This window comes from Elephantulus edwardii, unplaced genomic scaffold (assembly GCF_000299155.1).
Source record: "Elephantulus edwardii isolate Elephantulus edwardi_28Jun2011 unplaced genomic scaffold, EleEdw1.0 scaffold00063, whole genome shotgun sequence".
In the NCBI taxonomy this organism is placed as follows: domain Eukaryota; kingdom Metazoa; phylum Chordata; class Mammalia; order Macroscelidea; family Macroscelididae; genus Elephantulus; species Elephantulus edwardii.
Window position 1 is genome coordinate 189,482 of NW_006399813.1, and position 27,402 is coordinate 216,883.

A 27,402-nucleotide genomic window follows, 5' to 3' on the forward strand; every position below is an offset into this window, starting at 1 on the left:
ATAATGAAGAAAGGACTGAAATTGTCAACTTCATCTTCCTGGATCCACAATTAATACATTTGGCACCAGCAGTGAAGGCATCAAAAGATGTACTGCACAGTGGAAAGTTTGTTACCAGAAACCTCTCCAAAGTACTGATGAGCAATGTCATCAGTGTAAAGATTAAGGTGTGTCTGATCCAGAAAATGGTCTTTTTTTCCAATAATTTTATTTTTTTAAATTTTTTAAATTATTATTGTGTGTGTGTGTGTGTGTGTACTGATTTGTGTACAAATCAGATCTGACTGGTACAGGAGGAGTTGTTCCTCCTTCTCCAGCAAAGCATCTGGTGGATGTGAACCGCGCACCTCAGGGACTACAGTGCAATTTCTTGCCACTAGGCCACCAGAGCTCGCTGAAAATGGTCTTATCAATCACTTGCTATGTGTCTGAGAGCTGGACAACGAATGAAGAGGACAGAAGAAAAACGGATGCCTTTGAACTGTGGTGTTGAAGAAAGAGTACTTTGAACTGTGGTGCTGGAGAAGAGTATGGACTGCCAAAAGAACAAACTGGTATGTCTTGGAGGAGGTGCAGCCAGAGTGCCCCTTAGAGGCAAGGATAGCAGAGCTTCATCTCACATACTTTGAGCGGGTTGCTAGAAGAGGGTACTCCTTGGAAACTGACATCACGCTGGTCTGTGAAAGGAAGATCCTCAAGGTGACAGATTGATAACAGTGACTACAGCAATGAGCTGAAGTATGTCAGAGATGATGAGAATAGTGCAGGATGACAGGACAAGTTTCAGATCTGTTGTTCCTGTACTCCACTCGATGGCACATTACAACACAATGTGACAGACAGACCTGCTGGCACGTGGCTATGGAAGTTATGCTGCCAACTCAAAGGCCATGCCTCTCTGGAGTTTTGAATCCTTTAGCACCTCTGCTGGAGAAAAATGGGCAATCTCCTCCTGGGCCATTTACCACCTCAGACAACCTGCTGAAGGGTCAGCAGGTCGGCTATGAGTTGGTTCTGACTTGAGGACAGTAATTTTGAGAATATGTGACAAGTAGCAGACTAGAGTCTAGCACTGGCACCTGTAATTTATCACAAATTATGTAATAATTTTTTATAAATTCTCAGAGGGATTTCCTCTGACAGGAATTTAACTTGATCTACTGCAACAACTCTCTGCTTCAGTTCTTACTCTGATATTGCAGCCAGAGGGGTGGTACCACAGCAGGTGACAATGAGAGCTAGATGAGGGTGATGTGGCCCTCAACTAAGCCACAGTACACAGAAAATTACTTTAAGGACCAACAAGTTTCTTACCTCTCCGGAGTATGATATATAACCCGTGTCATTCTAGATGTGAAAGGTTATCCATTATTTACAATGGATGTACTTAAACAACAACAAAAACCAACCAATAGCACAGACACCACATCACTATCAAATGTGTTCTGACTCCATGACCCTACAGAACAGAGAACTGCTCCTCAGGGTTCCAAGCTGCCACCTTTGCAGCAGCTCCCTGCCACCACACTTTTCTCTCATAGTGTGACAGGTGGATGGGTGCCTCAGACTATTTAGCAATTTTACTTTAACCAAGACTCCTTGCCTTGGGACAATAAGTAAGGCATGATTCTCTTTTAAAAACCATTAAAAACTCAAAACTCACATTCCGTCGAGTTGGAAAGGACTCACAGCTGACCCTCCAGCAGGTTTTTATAAGATATAAATTGTATGAGAGGAGACTGCCATCTCTTTCTACTACAAAGCGGCTGCTGGATGTATTAAAAACAGTATACAGGTTCCACATTTGAGTTGAGCAGTGTTAATTGCCCTACGGTCTAGGTCACCAGAGCTTCAAACTCAAACATAGCTGACCCTCTGCAGCAGATATTCAGAGGCTGGAAATCTCATGGGAAGAAAATGCCTGTTTTTCTCTCACGGAGAAGTTGGTAGATTCAAGGTTGGCAGCACAACTTTTTATCACTAGGCCATAACACTCCCTTATCATTCTTAATGTTGTTAGGTGCTGCTGAGTCCAGTATGACTCATAGAGACCCTATGAACAACAGATGTAAACACCACCTGATATTGTGCCATCTTCATCATCTCTGGCATACTTGAGCCCTTTGCTGCGGTCACTGTGTCAATCCATTTCATTGAGGGTCTTCCTTTGTTTTGCTGACCCTCTATCTTTCCAAGTATGAGGTCCCACTCTAAGGAATAGCTGCTCCAAGCAACATGACTACAGTATGTGAGATGAGGCTTCACCATCTTTGCACCCAAAAAATATTCTGGCCTTACTTTTTGCAAGACATACCTGTTTGTTCTTTTATCAGCCCTTGGAATATTCAGTACTCTTCACAATGGCATCAATTATTCTTTTTAGTGCTAATTAAAAGAATGGGCTCCAGAGTCACACAGACCTAAATTTGTGCCCTTGGCCAGGCTCTGTTCTTGAGTAAGTACATGACCCTTCCAAAGGATAATTACTTCATCTGAGAAATGGGACTCAGTGCTATTTTAATCCTTTGCCAGAATTAAATGAAATAATTTAAGTTCTTAATACTGTGCCCTATAAATGGTAAATGCTTCATAAATGTTAGCTTCGTCTTGTTGTTATGTGCCATCAAGTTGAGTACGCCCCACAGCAACGCTATGAACACTATGAATCCTGTCCTGCCTTGTGCCATCCTCACAATCTCTGACACACTTGGGCCCATTGCTGCAGTCAGTGTCAGTCAACCTGGCTGAGGGTCTTCCCTCAGAAATTTCCCATTTCGCACAGAATTCAGTTCAAGCTTCATTAGCAAGGCTCTTCAGAAGCTGGCTCTAACCCTCTCAGGTTTCATCTTTCTCCACCTTCCCTCTGGCATCTTGGGCCTCTGTGAACTTTTTCTAGTTCTCTAAATATGAACCTTTTCATTCCTGTCAGCTTTTGCACGTCTAGCATCTGTTGACCTGCCCTTGCCTCAATTCTCTACCTGGAGATCTTTGGCAGTTTCACAATGTTTAGGATTGGTCTGTCATACACAAAATTGTCATGAGTTGGAGTTGGCTCAATGGCACAACAATATGTGGTTTGGACTCAAGACAATCCGAGGTTCACATGCAAGCTCCTCAATTCAGGATTATCAAGAAGATTAAATTATAAGGCATAGATTGAATTAGCCCAGAACTTGGCACATGACTCTTACTCAAAACTACTAATTCCCTTTCTTCTCTTCTTTCCTCTCTGAAATTTTTTTTAATCCCTTCCTATGACCCTATCTATACCGTGGCTTCCCGTTACACCATTGATCATGTGTTGTAATTATTCACTAGTCTACCTTACTCAAACAGTAAACTTTTTGCTGAGGGCTCAGACTAGTCTTGGTCATAACCATCTTAGGGCTAGCATAATGCTTGGCTCGAACAACTCCTTAATAAATGTTTATATGTTGCGTGGATGAGACAGCAACTTGTGGAAGTCATGTCATGGTGTGGTTACACATGGGAGAGTCTTTGATGGGCTGCTCCATTGAATGGGCTCAACCACGTCATACAAAACTTTCTTTTGGCAGGTGATGTGACTGAAACTGAAATTTAAAAAAGAAACCATTATCAACCTTCTCTCTGAGTCTGATGGAAAAGAAACCATTATCAACCTTCTCTCTGAGTCTGATGCACTGCTTTCTCCTCATGGGTGAGCAATCTGAAGGGGCTAGTTCCACCCTGGGAGAAGAGTCTGGAGCGAGTCCTGCTGTCACAGCAGAGGAGAAGGACATTGCTCAGGACAGACAGGCCCAGGGGGGAAAGTCTGGCTGGGACTGGTAAGATCAGGTTACTTTTTAAAGGAGAAAGTTCCTCTTCCAAATAGAAAGAGAATACTTTTGAGTTCTTTGGCAGGTATTCTGAGGAATCATAAATTTAGTGAAGGAAGGGCCAAGAGAAGGAGGAAGGACCACTGTGAGGGGCAGCTGGGTTCAGAAAGCATTTCCTTGATGTAGGTTCTCCTCCCCCATCTCCAAAGCCCCCATGCAGAGGTTAAGCTTCTGGCTCTGCTGAGATGGTGACAGATCTTGGTGGCAGCTCACATTTCAGCACATGGAACAACTATTCCAGGGCTCTTTGGAAGACCTAGGAGAAATGCTGTGCTGGGAAACCCTTCCTTCTGAGGTTCTGAGACACACAAGGCCTTGGAAACAAGGACTTCAGACACAACCACCTTTATGTAGCCCATGGGCCCTCAGCCCCATTTATTTGCAGAGCCAGAGGTTCCTGTCACAAACAACAGTCTAAGACTTTGGGGCTGACCAGTTTCCTCTATCCTGGGCAGGGGCAGAGAGGGAGATGCATACAAATACATATCTCTCAACCTCCCTTCTCTTAGGATTGGGGAGCTGAAGGAACCATTTCCTATTTACCTTTGCAGTCAGCTCAACTTACATTTACACGTGAAGAACTTGCCTGTGAGCTAAGCACAGAACATGAAGTGGAAGTCATCGTACAGACTGAACCTTCCATTATGGACAAAGAAAGTAAGATCGTGAAGTGATCAAAGAACTCACCAGTCTTAGAACAACTGTACATGTTCCCTTCTTTATGACCCTGTGGAAGGCGCTGCTTCATGGGCCTGACCTGAAACTTTTATCACAGGTAGATTTGGGGGTGCCTTTGAGGAAACAACTCCACCTTGTTCTTCTATGGGCTTCAGGGATATTTCTCCTTCAGTTACTACCCAGATTTCAGCTCCCGAGTAAGACACAAAAAACCTAACCCGATCAGAAAAGGAACCTAGGGCTTAGAGAATTTAAATATGATGGAGACAGTTACAAGGAATGGGCCCAGGGAACTGGGGGATGCTCAGTAAATAAACTGCATCTTTTGTGAGTAGCCCAGTTTGTCCAGGTTGGGTTGGCAGGCCAGTTGCACCATTGGAGGTGGCCCACAGAGCAGCATCAGCACATCATCCTCTGGGGCAGGCAGGTGTTCCCGGATCATGTTGGCCGTCACAAAGCCCTTGCTGTAGGCCCAATCTAAAGTACAGAGGAGAGGAGAGAACTGGCACTCCAAATCAATGGTGGCAAGAGAGCAGGGTGCCATGGGGATGAGTCATGGAGTAGGACCCAGAAAGGCTCCTGAGGAGGTATTAAGTCATAGCAGCAGCTGGATGAGGATACAAAACCTGCCTCAGCCTTAAGCTGAAATTCAACAAAGCGGTGTATACTCAGCCTGCTTCCACAGCCTAATTCAGCACAGGAAGGGTATACTCCATCTGTATCAACAGCGGTGGAGTATACTCAGACTGCCTCACAGGAGAGGTATGTACACTAGCCTGCCTCGGGCCCAGCCTCAGCAGTACAGTCATTCCTGCCACCCACCGGATAAACAGGACAGGAACTGGAAGGAAATGACCCAGGAGACTATTGTTTGTGCGCAGGAAGTCATGAGAGATTGGCAGAGTCAGCTGGGGTTGGTGTAAAACCAAAAATTGCATAGAGGTGCAAGGTCTTGATATTGATGATGAGGGGAGACTGAAACGTTAAAAAATGGGGGAGGTACCTTTTGGGGGCTGATCCAGAGTGAACCAAAGCTTAAAACGATTGGGATATTGCACCTGTAGTTCCTCTAGGTCTTCCCGCAATATTATGTCCTTTTCAGTCTGAAATGAAAAGGGAAAGTCTTTGGAAACCATTGTGAGCCCACTTTTTTTTCTTTTAATTTTCTGTATAGGGAGCTCTGGTGGCCTAGTGGCAAGAAGCTGTATTGCAATTTCAGAGGTATGAGGTACGAATCCACCAGATCCTCTGCTGGAGAAAGGCGGCAATCTCCTCCTGTACCAGTCAGATCCGATTTGATGGTACACACACACAAAATAATAAATTTTTTTTAAAAGGAATTTTCTTCTGTAAAAACTTTCCAGCCAGGATAGAAGAATCTCAAAGGAACACTAAATAAGAAAAACCTAATTGTGCTTTTAGCAGGGAAGTCAGGATGAGGGGAACAAATATTATCTACAGTGTATGAAGTAAGGATGGCATATTTACCTAAGAAATGAGACTTGGTAAAGCACTGGTTAAGCGGCTAGTCATTAACTAAAAGGTTGGTGGTTCAAACCTACAAGCTGCTTTACAGAAGAAAACACCTATTGACATGTTCCTGAAAAGAGTGTTATTGTTGGGTACTGAGTCAATTCCAACCCACAGTGATCTTACATGTATCACAATGAAACATTGCCTCATCCTGCATCATACTTCTAACCGTGGCTCTGTCTGAGCCTACTGTTGCCAATCCATCTCACTGAGGGTCTTCCCAACAGGGCAGTTCACTCTGTCACTTATATGAGTCATTATATGAGTCAGAATTGGTCCAATTGCACAGAACAATACTTTAACCAAGGAGACATAAGTTTCTATGCTCAGAACTAGACTCCTTAAATGTTCTCCTTTCACTGGGGTCCAGAAAAGAAATCCGGCCCAGTGCTCTTTCTTCTTTTTTATACTAGAGGGTCCTATATCTTATACAGGAGGCTTGGGAAGAAGACAGAACACACTGCACCAGGTCTGCCCACTGGTACATCGCACCTCTACCCATCCAGCTACTCTGAAGTCCCAGGACTAAGAGAAGCAAACCAACCTGGTTGGCAAAAAGCAGAAAGCACTTGGTTGGATCTTCAGGATCTTTCAGGATGGCTCGGATCAGTTGGAGCATTGGAGTGATCCCTGCATGAAGATAACCCCTCTGTAAGATGTGGTGGTCACACTCTCCGCTGTCCCAACTCCTTAGCTGACCAACTCTTTCATCTTAATTCTGTAATCTCACTACTGTTCCATCCTGTGGCCTCTTCCAGGGTGTTTTCTAGCACCTACATTTCTGGACAGATAAGCCATTTATCCCAAACTCACTAAAAATCATAGGTGATAGGTTCTATGGAATTTTGAAGTCAGTTTTGCTGAAATCTTTCTAAGGAACCAAAGACTCTTCTTTTATCAATCCCTTGGAGGCTGGGACAGATGACTGCACATGCCTTCTGAATGAATGAGGAGTGTTCTGGGGCACTGAACTTGCAGTGGTTAATTGTACATGCTTTGGCATCACACAGACCCCAGTGTTAAATAACCCATGGAAACCATGTAAACTCTCTGAACCTCCATTGTCTCATCTGTAAAATAGGAAGGTAAATACTTGCTTTCTAGAGCTAGATATAAACTGACTAGCACAGTACTTGATATATAGTAATGATCAAAGTTAATTTTCGTTCTTCTTGACTAATCATTTCCAGTCACTTCTGTCTACTCTCACTTGAAAGTTTTTAGATTCATGCAAGCTATTATCTTGGGAGAGCTCAATTGATTAACTTCGTTCATCCTATAAGTTAATCCCCCCCTTTTACCTGATTATAATTTTTAATTTCAGATTGGGGGGAGGATTAGGCTTTGCTGGGAAGAATCCCCTGATTAACAGCTTGGCTGTGATTGCCAAACTTTCTGAAGGTTACTTGGAAGTTTTCCTGGTAACTATCAACAGCAGTGGGAGAGAATGGCCCCTCAAGTGACATACACCTGTCCCACCGGCAATCATCCCCAGTTTGCTTGCCACCCGGAGCTCTGCTGGAGATTTCTTATTGAGATGAATGTGAAAATTCCCTGAGGAGAAAAGTGAAGAAAAGAGAGAAAGAACAAAGTCAATATAGGGAAGTCAAAGAAATACAGAACTGAAATGATGTCTAAATCCAGCTTAGCAGCTGCTATTAAATCTGATTCAGGAACTTGGGTGGAGGTAGGAGTTGAGCCAGCCCTGACAGATAGTAGTATACATGAGAGACAATGGAACCAGAGCTATCTGTCCCCGCTCAGAGCAATAGGGTGAATCATCAGCTACTTCTGCCTGAGGATCACTCCCTAGTGAGGACAACAGGCACAGAGCCAGGTGCAAATCTATTTTCCCAAGTGGCATAAAGAAGCTCCAGAGGCATGCTAATGCACCCAGCTGCTCCCATGGGAAGGGCTGGAAGCCATCTCTGGCTTGCTTCACGCTCAGCCTGAGGTGTCCTGGAGCGGGCAGGGAAGTTTGCTTTAGTAATCTCCACAGTTGTCAGAGCTGGTGAATTCAAGTGGACAGGGAACTGCTCCCTGTGGCAAACGGGGCTGAGCAACACTTCTTTCTACAGTACCAGTTCTTTGGTCAGAAAGAAGGATTGCTTTAGGCTTAATACTCAAGTACACATGCTCACAGTCACACGATTCTCCAAGATTGTTGATATTGTTAGGCATTGTCTAGTAAAGTATGATTCATAGCGGTCTTATGAACAACAGACCTGAATCCTGCCCTAACTTGTTCCATCCTAATAATTTCTGACGTACTTGAGCCTATTGCTGCAGTCACCATGTCAATCCATCTAGTTGAGAGTGTTTCTCTCTTTGACTGACACAGTACCTTCCCAAGTAAGATATCCCTTCCCAAGGAATAGCCTTTCCTAAAAACATGCCCTTTGTCATCTTTGCCTCCAAGGAGTACTACTGGAAAAATGGGAGATGGGCTCACGAAGAAGAGAGATCATTACCTTTCCCAGCATAAGTGAGCAAGCCACTTGGCCCCCGAAATTCCACCACATCCCCAATCCTCAGGCTATCCAGATACTGAGACATCTTCCCTCCCTCAGGAAATTTGGGGTGTACGCCCTTCAGGTAGACCTGTTATGACAGAATGGAAAATACCTTATTTGGAATGCTACTGGTGTCTGAGTCCCCTCTATACTGAGGCTGAAGTAAGGACCACCCACATGCTGTCTTTCTCCAGGCTACATACTTTGTTCATATCGACAAAAAGATACGCCACCCCTTGTAATCATACAAATCTTGGAAGTCTTTATAAATCATATAAAGAGTGGGACAAGGAGCTTCTCGAGTTCTTTTCTATTCCCTTACCTTGATGACAAGATCCACGTAGCCTCGATCCTCATCACTGGTGATAGGAGTGTATGGCCTGATGACCAGGTTGCCATCAATTCGGGCAGAGAGGTAGACATGTTTCCCTAGGGACCGTGCAGGGAACTACATAAGGGTGGTTTGTGTATGTGCCACATTATTTTTAACTTTTGGGATACCCAGAGCTGTTTTAGAGAACAAGAATGTCTTGTTTCCTACTGTGGTACCAAAAAACTACCAGGCAGGGAGTGTTCAACACCTCTGAGCCCCACTTGGATTCCTCATAAGCATCTCACTGGAGAAACTTACCAACTACTTCTAGCAATTTAGCAGCAGTGGGTGAATTGAGGGTCTGGACATTGAGAATAAATCAGTGCCTCCTTGTCCAAGGGAATGGTAGGAGCAAGAATAAGTCATGCAGGAAGACTAAAAGACTGTTGAATGCTTAAAATGGCTAGGGGCAATGAAACCACACCCTGCAGGGGCCCAAAGGCACCAGGGAGCCAAGTAGGCAAAGGAGAACTGGGTGTGGTGGAAACAGGGAAGCCGCATGTTTCAGAAGAGTCAGAGGGGAATTACCCTTTTGGGATCCCAGCAAAATGAGCCTTTTCTTACCCACGGGCAGTCCCAGAATGTGGTGAGCAGTAGGCAGGGCAAAACGGAACCTACGAGTGTTGTGGCTCACAGTCTGGAGGATAGACAAGTGTTTCAATAAGTTGGTTGGACACTGTGAAATGCTTAGGGCATCCCAACCACTTCAGATGCTGTCCTTGGTGATGCATGCTTCATACAAGGCGAACTCTGGCCCCTCCCCTCCCCAGGCCCTTTCCGAATTAACTCACTGTCTTGTCTAAGAGTCGCAGCAGGTACTTCTCATTGGGATCCAGGAGAGTGACCTGTGGCCGGCAAGATCTCCGAAACAGGTAGGAGCCCAGAGCCAAGCCGAGCAGAGTCAGCAGCCCCACCCCCAGGGAGGCCAGCAGGACTGGGCTCTGAGGGTAGAGGAGGTAGGGTGACCACCAAATTGGGGAAAAGCCCATGGCGTGAGTGACGATCGTCCAGCACGACTAGCTGCCCCAGGGGTGGTGACATTGTGCGGGAGCATGCAGAGAGCAGAGGGGTGATCTGGGCAGTCCCCACCCGGGATGCGCGGTACCCGGACTCCAGCATTTGGGGCGGGCCCAGAACCCTGTGGGGGGCGGGATTGACAGGGAGAGCAGCAGGTACCAAGGTGAGTGTCCAGTACCAGATGGGGTGAGGTGTGCTGGTGCACCACAATGATCTAGGAACTCACCTGTGGGAACCCCATAATCAAGGGCTGCGTCCTTCAGCGCCGAGCGGGCGAACAGATCCCACAATGCGCCGCGGAGCAGAGCGGCGGCCAGGTCTCAGGGCGGGGCCAGATAGGGGCGTGGCTCCATGGGCGTGGTTTTCTGTCCAGGGGCGGAGCTTTGGGGTGAGGCGGGGCTTCCCCGCACCCTACCCCTTGTCCCCTTGCGTCCAGCCCCTGTAGAGACAAGAGCCACAGTGTTTATTTACTCCAGAATATTTAAACTGGACCACAAGGAAACAGTTTTGACTGCTAAGTTCCAGTTCCTCCACCGGGGCCTCCTGACCCCAGCCACTTGGATCTGTTTATCCTTGAACTGAATGGAAGTTCTGCGAAGTGCGAGGAATGGAAATCTGAGAGGCCTCAAATACTTTGAGCCAGAAATAGCTTCTGAGTACAGGAGAAAGGGGTGGAACCATTCGTTGTGTGGTTACTCTACTTTTTCAACACACTAAAATGCAAGTATAGACAGTTGAACTGTTTAGTAGAACTTTCGGAACTCTGGTGGCTTAGTGGTAAGGAACTCTCCAATAGAGTTTCGAGAGCTGTGGTGGCTTAGTAGTAAGGAATAGCGCTTTTAACACGAAGGTATGCAGCTTGAATCCACTAGCTGCTCCCTTGAGATTGGAAATCCGCTGAAGGGCCATCTATGTGTGGGTATATAACATAACCAGTAGAGTCTCAGGGGATCTCTAATGATGTACTTCAGGAGGTTGTCCTGTTAACCAAAACGCCACGCTTTCTGGTGCCTCCGGGAGAAAAAAAAATCTCTTCCCTTGCGATCAAAGGAGCTATGAGTCGGCTATGAGAGGCCCAGGAGTAAGCAGTGGCGTGGGAACTTGATTTTCTTAGTACTTTTTGACAAAATAAGGAGCCCATCTGGTTAAGAATTCTGCTGCTAATGGAAAAGCTGAGGGGTAATTTTTCCAGAGGAGAAAAATGTGATGGTCTAAAGATCACTCACTCACTCCTTGCCATTGAGTCAGAATTGACTCACAGCTGACCCTCCACTGAATTTTTGTAGGCTGTAAATCGCACTGGAGGAGATAGTCCGTCTTTCTAGCCGTGAACCATCAGAGAGGTATTTACCCTTGGGTTAGCAGGTTGACTCTCTACCGACCAAGCCACTGGAGCTCATCTAGTCCAAAGGTGGTGGTGGTTGTTAGAAGTCTAAAGATTACAGACTTGAAATCCTATGAGTCTGACCTAGAGGGCTGCTGTGAGTCAGAAATGACTTCATGGTAACGCATTTTCTTTTTTTCTTTCTCTCTTTCTTTCCTTCCTTTCTTTCTTTTCCTTCTTTCTTTCTCTCTCTCTCTTCTTTCAAAATAACTACCAGTTTTTTTCACAGAGACCATGTTAGACACCTAGGACTCATTGCTCACAAGATGCATTCCATCCCTTGAGGAATAAAGTCCAAGGGTTCGATCTTAGAAGGGAAGGGTTCGATCTTAGATGCTCCTCTGTTCTTAGAATAAACACCAAACATTGTTACACCAATACAGAAAGTGGTGCTTCCTAATCTTTCCTACTTCCGTTGGAAGCAGATTCCTGTCTCCACTTCAGTCACACTATCTTCCATTTTCTTCAAAAGATGTATTAGTAGAACTTTGTGATCTTTTCAGGTACCATTCTATCTGCCCAGAACATTCACTTCCTACCTTTGAACCCACATTTCACCCAGGATGTTCTAATTTATTATGCACAGTTGGTGAAAGGCTGAATCCTAAGGGGACCCTTCTAAATTTCGCACTCCCTGGACTGTGTCTTCGTGTCCTAGTGTTGCTTTAAAATATAAAGCAAAAGTAACTGTCTTTAGTGACCTAGATTAATTTTATAACAGCTAAAGAGATTAGAAGTCAGAGTTCAGAGCACAAAATCCAGAAGAAGATATTCTTGATTCTTTGGGGGAAATCCTTATCTCTTTCAGAATCTCTTCCTTGTTTCCTTGGTAATTTTACATGGCATCAATCTTTCTCCATTTGTGCTTCCTTACTTTTATCTCTAATATATTCCTTTTCTATCTCAGAAGTGATTGTCTTAAGACATCTAACACTGACATACCTCATTAACATAACTAATAAAATATTTACTCCCAAAGGGGATTGCATCCACAGATAGGCTTCTAGAAATTGGAATTTTCAACACTTATTTTAGAGGACTTATTTTATTCTTGAGAAAAATGGGAATCCCAGAACACTTGATTGTGCTCATATGAAACCTATCCTTGGACCAGCAAGCAGTCCTTAGAAACAGAGCAAGGAAAAATGGTTCCAAATCAAGAAAGGAGTGCCTCAGGGAGGCATCCTGTCTTCTTAAATTTTCAATCTATATGAGAAACATCATTTAGGAGGCTGGACTTTATGAGGAGCAATGTGGCATCAGGGTTGGAGGAAGACTCATCAACAACCTGTATTATGCAGATGGTACAACCTTGCTCACCAAAACTGAGGGTGACCTGAAGCATTTGCTGTGGAAGATCAAGGACTGTAGTCTTCAATACATATTGAAGCTCAGCATCAAGAAGACTAAAATTCTACTGGGTCAACTGATAGCAGCATGATAGCTAGAAGGAGAAGAGGTTGAAAATGTTAAGAATTTTAGCTTGCTTGGCTCCGCAACACTCTTGGCACCAGCAGTCAGGAAATCAAAAGATGATACTTAACTGGCAGGAGCGGTATCATGATTACGAAGTTGGTTTTCCTAGGGCAAGGCTTATCCACTGCACTCAGATGTGCTGACCTTTGGGATTTCCCCAAATGTGGGAAACTCAACGGCATAATTTGTGGTAGTGGGCAAAAGGAAGAAATAAGAAGATTAATTACACTCACTGGGGAAATATACTCAGAGACCTCTCCAAAATACTAAATAGCAATGATATCAGTCTGGAGACTAATGTGTGCCTGATTTAGGCCATGGTCTTTACCATTATTTGCTATGCATCAGAGAGCTGAACAATGACTAGAGATGACAGAAGAATAGATGCCTTTGCATAGTGATGATGAAGAAGAGAATTGAACATACCACGGACCACGAAATGTACAAATGGGTCTGTCCTGGAGAGGGTGAAACTAGACTGCTCCTTGGAGGCAAGGATATTGAAGCTCTGTCTCACATCTTTGGGCATATGGCCAGGAGGGACAGTCCTTAGAGAAGGACATATGCTAGAAAGGTGGAGGGACAGTGCAGGAGAGGAAGATCCCAGATGAGATGGAGTGACACAGTAACTGAGGCAATGAGGGTAGGTGTGTTGGAGACAGTGAGACTGGTTCAGGATAAGGCAGAGTTCAGAGCTATTGTACATAGGGTCTCTGGTACATAAGAACAATTTAATTCATAACACCCTATGTGATCTCCTTCCTTATTTTAAAGGGAGGGGGGGGAGAGAGAGAGAGAGATTCCTAAATGCTTTGACTAAACTGCCATGTTGTTAAAGATAAGCCTTGAGATTGTTGTTGTAAGGTGCCATCGAGTCAACCACGACTCATAGTGACCCTAAAAACAACAGATCTAAACCTTGTACTGTCCCACAGCATCATCAAAATCTCCACTTTGCTGAGAGCCATTGTTGCAGTCACTGTTTCAACTCACTTCATTCTCTTTTGTTGACCCTTTGTTTTTCACAGGATAATGTCTTTTTCCAAGAATTGGCCCTTCCTGACAACATGCTCAAAGTATATGAGATGAATCCTTGCAACTTTTGCTCCTAAGGAGCACTCTGGCTGCATTTCTGCCAACAAACAAGATTTATTTGTTCTTTTAACAGTCTATAGTTTATTTAGTACTCTTTGCCAACACTACAATTCAAAGGCATCAACTCTTTCTTAATCTCCTTGTTCATTGTCCGATATCCACAGACATATTGAAAACATCATGACTTGGATCAAACATGTCCTAGTCCTTAAACTAATATCTTTGTTTTTTAGGCTTTAAGGAGGTCTCTGACAATACATTTGCCAAATGTAATACATCTTTTGATCTCTTGACTGCTCCTTTGATGGGTGTTGATTATGGAACCAATGAAATTAAATTGTTGGCAACGTCAATCTTTCTTTCATTGATCTTGATGTTGCTTTTTGGTCCAGTTGTATTTCTGCTTTCTTTATATTGAGATGTAATCCATCCTGAAGACTGAAGTCTTTGATCATCTTTAAGTGTTTCAAGTTCTTTTCACTTTCAAAAGAAATATTATGTCATCTGAACATCACAAGTTGTTGATGAATCTTCCTCAAATCCTGATGCCATATTCTTCTTGGATTATTTGCTCAGTATACAAATGAAATTGTTATGGTGAAAAGATACAACTTTGACATAGAGATGTTCAGATTTTAAACCATGTAGTATCCCTTTTGTTCTGCTTGAATAATTGTTTCTTGGTCCATGTAGAAATTTTGCACAAGCACACTTAATTGTCCTGAAATTTCCCTTTTTCTCATTGTTGTCCGTATTTAATTATTATAAACCACACAGTCAAATGCATGGTCAATTGTTGTACAGTCACCTGCGACTCATAGCAACCCCCCTACGTACAACAGTTCCAAAGCCTGCCCTATCCTGAGCCAGTTTCACTGTCTTTGACACACCTAATACCATTGCAGATGACACAACTTTACTTGCTGAAATTGAGGAGAACTTGAAGTGCTTGCTGCAGAAGGTCAAGGACTGTCATGGGAGCTCTGATAGCCCTGTGGGAAAGAAGTTATGCTGCTAACTTAAAGGCAGGTGATTTGAATCCACCAGTTTCTCAGTGATAGAAAGAAGGTCAATCTCCTGCTGTGTGATTTATAGTCTCTGAAAATCTGTTGGAGGCCAGCTATGAGTCAGTTCCAACTTGATGGCATGAACAATAATAATAACAACAACTTGTATAGTCAACAAGATGGATTAACACAGTGACTGTAGCAATGAGCTGGGCCATATGAATGATGGGGAGGAGGGCATAGATAGGGCAAGGTTTAGATCTGTTGTTCATAGGGTCTCTATGACTCACAGTCAATTTGATGGCTCCCAACAACAACAATAACCACTATATATTATTTCGAAGCCTAATCCTTTTATTTAAGGGAATTTGTCGAAAATCTTTGTAAGCCAACAGGTAAAGACTTTATAATAATAACCTAGGTAGAAACTGCCACTGTGTGGCATTGGCAGCCATGGATCTGGCAGTTCCAGTCTTTTAACTACCTTGTTCACACAGGACTCTGTAAGCTGAAGCAGCAGGGAGGACCAGGACACCTTGAGGCAGGTGAGAATCCACTTACAGAAGGGAACAATAGGCTTCCTGCTTTGTCATTAAGGTACTTGGGGGAAAAAATTTGTCAGGTGCGAGGACCACAGGAAGAACAAATATATTGCCATACTCTGGGTAATTTTTTAGTTACAACAGCCTAATTTCTACTAAAAAGACTCACATAATGTCAATAAAGCAGCAATCCACTTCAGCCATCTTAAAAAAACCCCGAATAACCCTTCTCTTAGAAAAGCAGACCCAATGAATACTAAAGATAGTGAGAACCAGAAGAAATATGTTAATGTAGAGTTATTTGATCAGCTGCAGAAAAAGATACAAATGTGAAAGGAAACAATTGAAGTAAAAAAGCCAGCAAATACCTCAGAGACAAGTGCAGAAGAAATATATGGATGAGGAGCAACTTGAACTGCTATGGAGGAAAAGGCAAAAGATGGAAGAAAGAAGTAATAGAGTAGAAAAAGAGATAGAAGAACTAAAAAAAAATCATCACAAGACAATTAGGCTACAACTAACACAGTATTGGAAGTAACAGAAAAACATGAAAATGCCATCCAGAATTTTAAGACTGAAATGGCAGAGATGTCCAATATGCTAGTAGGACAAAAAGTAGAACTGATGAGATGGAACAGAGGGTCAGTGAGATGAAAGACAAGAGCCTCACTAGAAACATACTAGAAGAAAAATCAGAGAATGCAAAGAAAATGAAAACATTAGAATCACTTGGGACGATGTCAAAAGGAATAATATACATATGATTGGAATTCCAGAACAGGGGAGTGACAAGGAAATCACTGAGAGGATGTGGAAGAAGTACTAGAAGATAACTTCCCAGTTATTTTCAAGAACAGGCAAATCCACATTCAAGAAGCACAGAGAATAAATACCAAATAGACTAGACCAAAAAAGAAAAACATCAAGACATATCATAGTCAAATTATCCAAATTAAAAGATAAGGACAGAATTCTAAATACAGCATGAGAAAAACAAAGAGTTACCTACAAAGGGAAAACAATTAGATTAAGTTCTGATTTCTCAGCAGAAACCATGTGAGCTAGAATGCAACGGGATGCCATATACAGAAAGTTGAAAGATAACAATTGCCAGCAAAGAATCCTATACCCAGCAAAGCTCTCCATCAGACATGAAGGGGGAATTAGATTCTTTACAGAAAAGAAAGAACTAAAGGAATTTGTGAAACCAAGACCAAAACTACAAGAAATTTTAAGTGAAGTCCTTCACATAGAGATGCTGGACTGTAGTAACCAGAAACAACAGAAAAAGAAACATGGCAAAAGTAAAACCTGGACTGACAATGTTGTTAAGTTGTTGTTTAGTGCCGTCGAGTCGCAGGTGACTCATAGCGACCCTATGAAGGAGAGTCCGCAACGCTTGTCTTTCAACCTCTCTCCAGGTTCATAGGGTTTCCGGAGGTAAGCTATTATGGAAGTGGATGCCACTCCTCCTTCCAAGCTTGTTTTCATTGGGGAGCTCCACCCCACTCTCTGTCCACATTGACAGTAATCACACTTAATGTGAATGGACTAAATGTACCAATTTAAGAGAAAAAGAGTAGCATAATGGATTTTTTTTAAGTCCATAAATATGTTGCTTACAAGAGACACATCTATAAAAAAAGAAGAAAAAGACAGACACAAAATCAAAGGGTGGGGGAAAAAATACCAAACAAATGGCAACCTTAAAGAAACAGGGATGACAATACTAATCTCTAAGTATAAACGTATTGTGGGGAAGAATAAAATGTTATCATGCCAGTAGTGACCCTGGCAGTGGAGCTATGTAGTTGTTCAAAGACCTTGTCCTCCTCTACAGAAAAATATAGAATTATTGCCCTAGTGGTGAAAGATGATGGGACTGAAGCCAACTGGAACATTTTGGGCCAAAACAAAGCAGAAGAATTTAGAGTCAATAGGGTCGTCCTGGAAGAGGGTCAAGAAGGATCTCAGGCAAAAGAGGTTACTTGGGGGAAAAACTTTCCCAGAGAACCGTAGGCTGGATAACTCCATGATCATCCAAGGTTTTTCTTTCCAGGCTTTAATAGATTATAGAAACAAATTTGACTCATCAACAAATGAATGGATAGAGAAGCTCTGGTATGAACACAATGGAATACTATGCTGCATTGAAAAATAAGGAACTCATGAAATATTATACAAAATGGGTGACCCTGGAAGACATTATGCTGAGTGAAATATCTCAGTCACAGAGGGATGATTACTGCATAATGCCACTGTTGTAAAATGGGATTGAGGAAAGACTGAGAAAGGGGATAAATAATGTACACTGCATTGAAACAGATGAGGGGAAGAACTCTTTAAAAGGGATATGTGATTAGGCATTATTGTCATGACAGGAGTCCAGAATGAAGGTTGCACAGTGGAGTGGACTTGGGGGGAAGAACTGAATAACAATGAAAGAATTTTTCCTTTACCTTTCAAAGAGAAGAGTGAATTGGGAGGGGCAGGGAGAAAAGTGCAACAATGAATGAACGGAAACCATAAGTTCCTGTAAACTTTCATTAAAATTAATAAAAAAAAAGAAACAAATTTGAAGCAGTGAAAGTTATCTCTTACCATCAAAAAGGAATGAGAGATATTGCTAGCAAAGTTCATGTTGTTGTTAGGTACTGTCAAGTATGACTCTATGAGCAAAAGATCTGAACTCTATTCACTCCTATGCCATCCTCACACCTCCTGATGCACAAGAGCACATTGCAGCAGTCACTGCCTCAGTCTACCTGGTTGAGGGTCTTCCTCTTCTTTGTTGACCCTCCAAACTTCCCAGCATCATGTCCCTCTCCAAGGAATAGCACCCCTTAGCAACATGTCCAAAGTATGGGAGGCAAAGCCTCATTATTTTTGCACTCTGGCTGCACCCTCTCCAAGACATATCTGTTTGTTCTTTTGGCTGTCAACGGGATGTTCAGTGCTCTTCTCCAACACCACAACTCAAAGGTGTCAATTCTTTTCCTATCCTTTTTATTCATTGTCCAGCTTTCAGATGCATGCCAAGTAATTGGAAAGACTATGGCTTGAATCAGATGCATCTTAGTCCTTAAACTGATATCATTACTCCTTTACAATTTGGAGAGATCCTTAACTGCAGATTTTCCCAGTGCAGTGTGTCTCCTTACTTCCTGACTACTGGTACCAAGGGTGTTAATTTTGGATCCAAGTAAGATGAAGTTGTTGACAGTTTTAATTTCTTCTCCATCTTTCATGGTGATGCCTAACAGTCCAGTGGTAAGAATCTTTGTTTTTCTGACATTGAGATGCAGTCCATACCTAAGGCTACATTTCTTGATCTTCTGCAACAAGTGCTTCAAGTCCTCCTCACTTTCAGCAAGCAAACTTGTGTCATCTGCATAACCCAAGTTATTGATGAATCAATCTCCCTCCAATTCTGATGCCACACTCATCTTCATAGAGTCCAGCTCCTTGGATAAATTGCTCAAAATACAGACTGAATAGGTATGGAAAGAGAATACAACCCTGGTGTACTCCCTTCCCAATTCAAAACCATGAAATGCTCCCCTGCTCTGTTCACACTACAGTCTCCTGGTCCAGGTATATGTTCCTCATGAGTGCTGTGGGTCTCCCAGCCACAACTTGTTATGATACACATAGTCAAATGCCTTTGCATACTCAATAAAGCACAAATAGACATTCTTCTGGTATTCCTTCCTCTCAGCCAGGATCCATCTGACATCAGCAATAATATCCCTGATGCCACGCCGCTTCTTCTAAATCCTGCTTGTACTTCTGACAGTTCCCTGTCTTTGTACTGAGCCATTTTTTAATGACCTTCAGCAGTATTTTGCTTGCATGTGATACCAATGATTGTTCACTAGTTTCCACATTCAGTTGGATCATGTTTCTTGGGAATGGGAACAAATAAGGACCTTTTTCCAATCAGATCGCCAGATAGCTGTCCTTCAAATTTCCTGGCATATACTGGTGCGTACATCCAAGGCTGCATCTGTTAACTGAAACAAATTAATTGATATCCCAAGGCCCCAGAAATAGATGGTATACCAATTGAAGTATTTCAGATAACAGATGTTGCCCTGGATGTGCTCACCAAGTTGTGCCAAGAAATCTGGAGAACAACCACTTGGCCAACTGACTGGAAGAGATCTATATTTGTTCCCATTCCAAAGAAAGGTGACCCAACTGAGTGTGGAAACTACAGAACAGTGTCATTGATTTCACATGCAAGCAAGATTCTACTGAAGATCATCCAAAAACGATTAGAACAGCACATCAGCAGAGAACTGCTGGAAGTCCAGGCTGGGTTTAGAAGGGGTCATGGTACTAGGGATATTGTTGCTGATGTTAGATGGATCTTGGCTGAAAGCAGAGAATACCAGAAGAATGTCTATCTGTGTTTCATTGATTATGCAAAGGCATTTGACTGTGTGGATCATAACAAACTGTGGCTGACTCTGAGAAGAATGGGAATCCCAGAACATTTAATTGTGCTAATGCGAAACCTGTACTTGGATCAAGAGGCAGTAGTCAGAACAGAGCAGGGTAACACTGCATGGTTCAAAATTGGGAAGGGTGTACGCCAGGGATGCATCCTGTCTCCATACCTTTTCAACATGTATGCAGAGCAGATTATCCGAGAGGCTGGGCTCTATGAGGAGAATTGTGGCATCAGGATTGGTGGAAGATCTATTAACAATCTGCATTATGCAGATGACACAACCCTTCTTGCTGAAACTGAGGAAGACCTCATGCACTTGCTGCGAAGGGTCAAGGACTGCAGCCTTCAGTATGGACTGAGGCTCAATGTCAAGAAGACAAAGATTCTCGCCACTGGACCAATTGGCAGCGTCAGGATGGATGACGAAGAGATTGAGAGTGTTCACAGCTTCAGTTTGCTCGGCTCCACAGTCAACACTCTTGGCACCAGCAGTCAGGAAATCAAAAAGCGTATCGCGATGGGAAAATCTGCTGTTAGGGACCTCTCTAAAGTACTCAGGAGCAACAGTGTCTCTCTGGAGACTAAGGTGCGCCTGATACAGGCCATGGTCTTTGCAATCGCTTGTTATGCATCAGAGAGTTGGACAATGACTAGGGAGGACAGAAGGAGAGTGGATGCTTTTGAGCTGTGGTGCTGGAGAAGGGTACTGAATGTACCCTGGACTGCCAGGAAAACAAACAGATTCATCTTGGAGAGGATTAAACCAAGCTACTCCTTGGAGGCAAGGATTCTGGGGCTTCGTCTGACATACTTTGGACATGTTGCCAGGAGGGACGGGTCCTTGGAGAGGGACATCATGCTTGGGAGGGTGGAGGGACAACGCAGGAGGGGAAGACCCTCTATGAGATGGATTGATTCAGTGACTGGGGTAATCGGTATGGGTGTGTCAGAGGCAGTGCGGTTGGCGCAGGATAGAGCAGGGTGTAGGGCTGTTGTGCATAGGGTCGCTATGAGTCGGAAACGACTCAAGGGCACATAACAACAACAACAAACATTGATTCTTGGGGCCTTATTCATGAGGAGGGCATAATCTGTTTTCTGCCTGGAATAAAGTGCCTCACGGGATGAGGAGTGATTGATGTTGTTCCTATATTTTGGGAGACAAAAATCAATGAGGAGACTATGGTTCACAAGTAGCTTCTTGGCCTCAATGTATGGTTTGAAGAGGCCTGAAATAGTGGCTACTGTTTGCCTGAGCCACTCAGGGTCAGGATTTAACAGATGGATCAGCACCGTCATGTAATCCTACTTAGCTCCTGAGGATGCCCAAAACAGGACCTGCATGGAGCCCAAGAGGTAGTTTTCATGAAGATGCTGCCCGGAGAGAATCCCCACTGTCAGCAGTTCTGGGGGAGAGATGAAGACCTTCAATATCTTCGTGGAGAGCTAATTCTAAGTTAGGATTCTCTTCCTGTGTTTTTTCCCTTAGTGCCAGTACCTGTGACAAATCAAAGTTTCTTCCCTTGGGAGATTAAAGTCCAGATCAGAGATTAATATTTCATCAGCAGTTGTGAGGTGCTTTCACTTGATCAATATTTTTGTAGGTTGAAGAGGGGACTCTTTGTGAAGAGCAATATTCTTCTCTAATGGTGAAGCCTGCCGCATGCCAAGAGATTTTCTGGCTTGGCAAGTTATTTTAGCCTTGGCCTTGGCCGTCAGAGTTATCTCAGACTTGGATTAGTAGACCTCCAGCGAGCTCTGGTGGCCTAGTGGCAGGAAGGTGTGTTGCAAACCCAAAGGCATGTGGTTCAAGGCCACCAGCTGCTCCACAGGAGAAGGATGAATGATCTCCTCCTGTGGGATTAATTGCCTCTGAAAACCCATGGGAGGGTCAGCTCTGGGTGGGTTCCAGCTCTACAGTACACAGCAACAACAGGTACTCGTGTAACCCTGAGGCCTCTGGCACTCTAGCGTGCTGTGACACGTGTCCACACCCCTCTCTTTGCCCTTTACCTAGTTCTTTTCTTCATAGCTCTCTCTAGCTGCTGTCCTATCCTGACATTTCCTCCCTGGGAACTCACCATCGTCACTGAGCTTACCTAGTGGATGTTTCCTTGACAGGGTTACTGTGGATTTCTCACCCCTAAGTGTATTCAAGGAGGAGACACTGGGAGGGAAATGCACTCAAAATTATAGCATGAATTGGACTCCCTCAGAAAACCCTCTTTGCTTCACCAGGTGACCCCTTCTTTTGATTTTTCTTGACTCCTTTTTCTCCCCCATGTTAAGACCCCATCCCAATCTGTCCCCACTGCTCCTAATGTACTTACTTTTCTTGTCCTCAGAAAAGATTCCAGCCAGGAATTTGTAGTTGGCTTATTGGAATAAAGGGGAGTTTTTCTGCATGTTCTTGAAGGTCCTCAGATGGTTCTCATTTTCAGCGTTGATTTGTTCTATGACTACCAGCCACAGCATTTTCTTCCTGTCCTCTCAAGAGTAGCATGTGCATCAATGTTGATTTATTCCCAAGGTCCCTGGAAACAATTAGGTAGAATGTGTATGTTCAGTCCACTGCTGTTTATAACTCTTCAGAACAGGGAGTAGGCACCACCAGTTTTGTGAGGGATGTCTATAGAAAGGTCCTAGGCTTATGTAGATGCTGTGTAAGATTTTGCTTGCTTCACCATATCTCATTCCCAGCTTCTTCTGTCATTATGAGTCTGGCAAAGCCATCAAACTTAAGTTAGGACTGGTTTCTGTGCTGCTGGAAACCAATTGTTTGTCCTTGTCTGTCAGAAATTTACATGTGGTTATTGTTAGGTGCTGTTGAGTTGAGTATGACTCATAGCCACCCTATGAATAAAAGATCTGAACCCTGTCCTATCCTGTACTGTTTTCACATTTCCTGACACACAAGAGCCCATTGCAGCAATCACCATGTCAATCCACCTGGTTGAAGGTCTTCATCTCCTTCGCTGACCCTCCACCCTTCCCAACATCATGTCCTTCTCCAAGGAATAGCCTTTTCCTAGAAACATGCCCAAAGTATGTGAGGTGAAGTCTCATCATTCTTGCCTCCAAAAAGCACTCTGGCTGCACCCTCTCCAAGCCATCTCTGTTCTCTCAGCCGTCCATAGAATGTTCAGTGCTCTTCTCCAACACCACAGCTCAAAGGTGTCGATTCTTCTGTCATCCTTATTCATTGTCCGGTTCTCAGATGCATGGCAAGTGATTGGCAAGACTATGGCCTGAATCAGATGCACCTTAGTCTTCAAACTGACATCATTACTCCTCAATTATTTATATACAATGCCTTGATTCAGAAGGCCTTTCTTTGCCTAAATTCTGATCAGCTTCACACTTCTGAACCACTTCCTCACATGCTCTGGCTGGTTTGAAGCACATAAGGGAAAACATGGACTGCTGAGTCTCTGCACACCAGTAGTGGACTGTGCTTCTCCGCTTGCCCATGTCACATACTTAGGGAAAGGCTTTCAGGTGCTGAGCCTTGATGCCTTTGCGTATGAAATAGGAAGACTAGAAACTTCTCTGCCAGTCTCTGGTGAGGCCAGTGGTCACCACAGATCTCCTCTAAGTGTGCTGGTCCTGCCAGTCAGTGTGACCTTTCAGAGGAGGCTGTGTGTTTTGCAACTGACAATAAAGCAATAGGTAACTAGCTGTTTAAAAAAAAATACCCTGTACTAGTCTGAAACCTAACCTTTTCTAATACCTTAAGCAAAAGGATTCTCTTTTGCTACCAGAGGATATACTAGTTGAAGACTCACCACTCGATCAACGGAGGCCAACTTTTCACAAACCCAATACTAATGTAAGGTATGTGTTTCAAACCCAGCAGCTGCTCTGCAGCAGAAAGATGGGTAATCTCCTCCCGTGTGATTTACTGTCTCTGAAAATTGGCTGGAGAGTCAGCTATGAGTTGTTTCAACTCGATGGTGCTTAACAACAACAAGAAGAAGTCAAAACTAACATTCTTCCTGCAACATTTTAGAAAGGCAAGGTTTTTCTCTTTGCTTAGTAGAATAGCTAAAAGAAGGATTCCTTATTTTAAAAAAAGCCCTTGATGGTGTTTACCTGTCCACCTTGCCACCTATAGCTAAGAATTACACCTCTTAAATCTTGAAATCTGTAGTGCTCCTTTTTGGATATTGCCAAGTATCTCCAAAACTTTGACAATATTGGACCACAATCTGGGAGATCAGTTTGAGATATAATCAATGGGTCTGAACACCTGGAGGAAGTAAGATAATATAAGAACTCACTCTCCATTGTCCTCCCCTATAGAACACCCTGCAGTCTGCAAGACTTCAAGACAGATTTCGGGAGCTCAATCCTTAGTCTCCTATAAATCAGTATATGATAAACATTTGGTTTTTTCCATTCCAACCCCCATCTCCAAGGTTTTTTTTCTGGCTGCAGGCAGAAAAACAGTTTCTGGTAACATTTTCCTCTCTTAAAATACCCTCTCTTCTTTCCTATTTTGTTTAAATCTTATCCATATATCAACACCGGTTAGTATTTATCTTTTTTCAGAAATGCTTTTTCCCCATGTGCCCTCTTCTTAGAACTCAATGGTAATACTAAAAAGCACACTGCCTGTTTGTTGTTGTTTTTATGTGTGCCACATGTTATATGTGCACTGTATGTTATGTATGTTGTTGTTATGTATGTTGAGTTGCCTGCGACCTGCAACAACCTTACATAAAACAGCTTTGAAAGCTGCCCTGTCCTGAGCCAGTCTCATTGACTCTGCAACACCTACCCCCATTGCCCTAGTCCCTGTATCAATCCATCTCCTCTGGGGTCTTCCTCTTCTGCGCTGTCCCTCCACCCTTCCAAGCATGATGTCCTTCTCTAAGGACCAATCTCTCACCTGGCCACATGCCCAAAGTATGTGAGATGGAACTTCAAAATCCTAGCCTCCAAGGAGAGACTTGGTTTTACTCTCTCCAAGACAGACCTATTTGTTTTCTTGGTGGTCTATGTTATGTTCAAGACTCTTCTCCACACACTCATGTTTATCTCAGATTTGTTCACAATAGCAAGGAGCTGGAAACAACCTAAGTGCCAATCAGCAAACAAATGGATAGATAAGCTGTGGTATATTCACACAATGAAATACTACACTGCATTGAAAAATAAGGAACTCATGCATTATTATTCAAAATGGGTGATTCTGGAGGACATTATGCTGAACGAAGTATCTCAGTCACAAAAGGACAAATGCTGCATGGTGTAACTGTTATAAAACAGGACTGACATCTGGGTTGGGGGGAGACTGAGAAAGATGGGATAAATAATGTATACTCCATTTAAACAGATGAGGGAGAAAACTGTTTAAAAGGGGTATGTGAGTAGGTATTTTTGTCATGACAGGAGTCCAGAGCGAAGGCTGCATAGTGGAGTGGACCTGGGGGGGAGGGATTGTAAAACAATGAAAGAATTTTTTTTTTACTTTTCCAAGAGGGGAGTGTACTGGGGGGGAGGGTTGGGCGGGGAGAAAAGTGCAACAATGAATGAATGGAAATCCAAAGTCTCTGTAAATTTTCATTGAAATGAATAATAAGAAAAATTTTAAAAGACTCTTCTCCAGCACCACAACTGAAAGGCATCAATTATTCCATCATCCTTAGTCATAATTTATTTCTCTGATGCATAGCAAATAATTGTGAAGGATCATGGACTGGATCAAGTGCACCTTAGTCTCTAGAGTGACACTGTTGCTTCTCAGTACTCTGGAAAGGTCCCTGACAGCAGATTTATATAATGCAATTTGACTTTTGATTTCCTGACTGTTAATGCCAAGAGTGTTGATTGTGGAGCTGAGCAAACTGCAACTGTTAGCAACCACAATCTCTTCTCCATCCATCATGGTCCTGGCAACTGGCCCAGTGGTGAGAATCTTTGTCTTCTTGATGTTGAGATTCAATCCATATTGAAAACTGAAGTCCTTGACCTTCTGCAGCAAGTGCTTCGGGTCCCCCTCAGTTTCAGCAAACAAGGTGTGTCATCTGCATAGCATAAGTTGTTGATGAGTCTTCCTCCAATCCTGATGCCCCATTCCTCCTCAGAAACCCAACCTCTTGAATGATCTGCTCTGTATATAGATTGAAAAGTTAGGGAGACAGGATGCATTCCTGATGCACTCTCTTCTTGATTTTGAACCATGCAGTGTTTCCCTGTTCTGTTCTGAGGATTGCTTCCTGGCCAGTCCAAGTAAAAGTTTTGCATAAGCACAATCAAGTGTTCTGGGCTTCCCATTCTCCTCAAGGTACACAACAATTTCTTGTCATTAAAACAGTCAAATGACTTCGTATAGCCAATGAAATGCAGATAGATTGCCTGTTTAATAAGACATTTTAAAACAAATTCTGGCAAGGGTGTGTGGGGAGATTAGAACTCTTATATACTGCTGGTGGGAATATAAAATGGTTCAACCACTATGAAGAGCAGATCGGTGCTTTTGTAGAAGGCTAAGATTAGAAGTACCATTTGACCTAGCAACTCCACTATATATTCCAAAGAAATGAGAACTGTGATGCAAACAGACATACTCACACTCATGTTTATCACAATATTATTTATAATAACAATCAGTGGGAAGCAATTCAAGTGCTTCTCAACAGATAAATGAATAAAAGACTATGGTACACTCATACAATGAATTGTGACTTATCACTAAAGAATAATCAAGAATTTATGTAGTATTGCAACAAACTAAAAAAAGTGGTGCTGAGTGACATATACGTCAGTTACAAAAGGACAATTATGGTACAGCATTGCTAATGTAAAAAGTTAAGACACTGTTTATACACATAAAATAAATTGTAGAAGTCTAACAGGGATGAGAAGAGAGGGAAAGGACAGCAAACACTTCTCCCCAACATTCTCATCATATCGAGCCAGACCCAACATAGTTGATCCTCCATTGGGTTTCTGAGACTGTACAGAAGGAGATTGCCCACCTTTTCCCCATGGAGTATCTGGTGGATTTGTACCACGTCTCTTTGGGTTGGCAGTGCAGCTCCTTACCACTACCCTATAAAAGCTCCCTTAAGTCTCTTAGCTACCACAAACTGGTTTTCAAAACTCTACACTCTTGGACCACTAAAATGTCCTTTTCTTTATTTGTACTTTTCATTGCTGACAACATATTTTTAGTTCTTCCTGTTACAGGTAAAATGTAGATGTAACTTTTTTTAATGAGAAAAAACAATCAAATGTCATTATATTTTGGTGTGTTTCATTTTGCCAATTCAGTTTTTAGTTCTGAAGACTAGAATCTCAATTTAGGGTAAAATTTTTCTTACCGTAGTTTTGTTTTGAAGCTTGCCTGGAAGGCTTAATTGGTTAAAACTTGAGAGAACAGAGTAAGGAAACACTATATGGCTCAAAATTGGGAAAGGAGTACATCAGGGGTGCGTCCCGTCTCCACACCTTTTCAATCTATATG

General features: G+C 43.0%; 1 protein-coding gene across 1 annotated transcript; it reads right to left on the bottom strand.

The window, feature by feature from the left end:
* Nucleotides 1-4,839: 4,839 nt before the first annotated feature.
* Nucleotides 4,840-9,943, bottom strand: LOC102866604 (NADH-cytochrome b5 reductase 1-like). The gene is made up of 8 exons (XM_006887972.1): nt 9,746-9,943; nt 9,519-9,591; nt 8,904-9,010; nt 8,540-8,669; nt 7,539-7,622; nt 6,613-6,698; nt 5,539-5,638; nt 4,840-5,012 (listed from the first exon to the last, which is right to left on the bottom strand). The coding sequence occupies exons 1-8, from the start codon at nt 9,941-9,943 to the stop codon at nt 4,840-4,842; spliced, it is 951 nt and encodes a 316-aa protein (XP_006888034.1).
* Between the last annotated feature and the right edge of the window lie 17,459 nt (nt 9,944-27,402).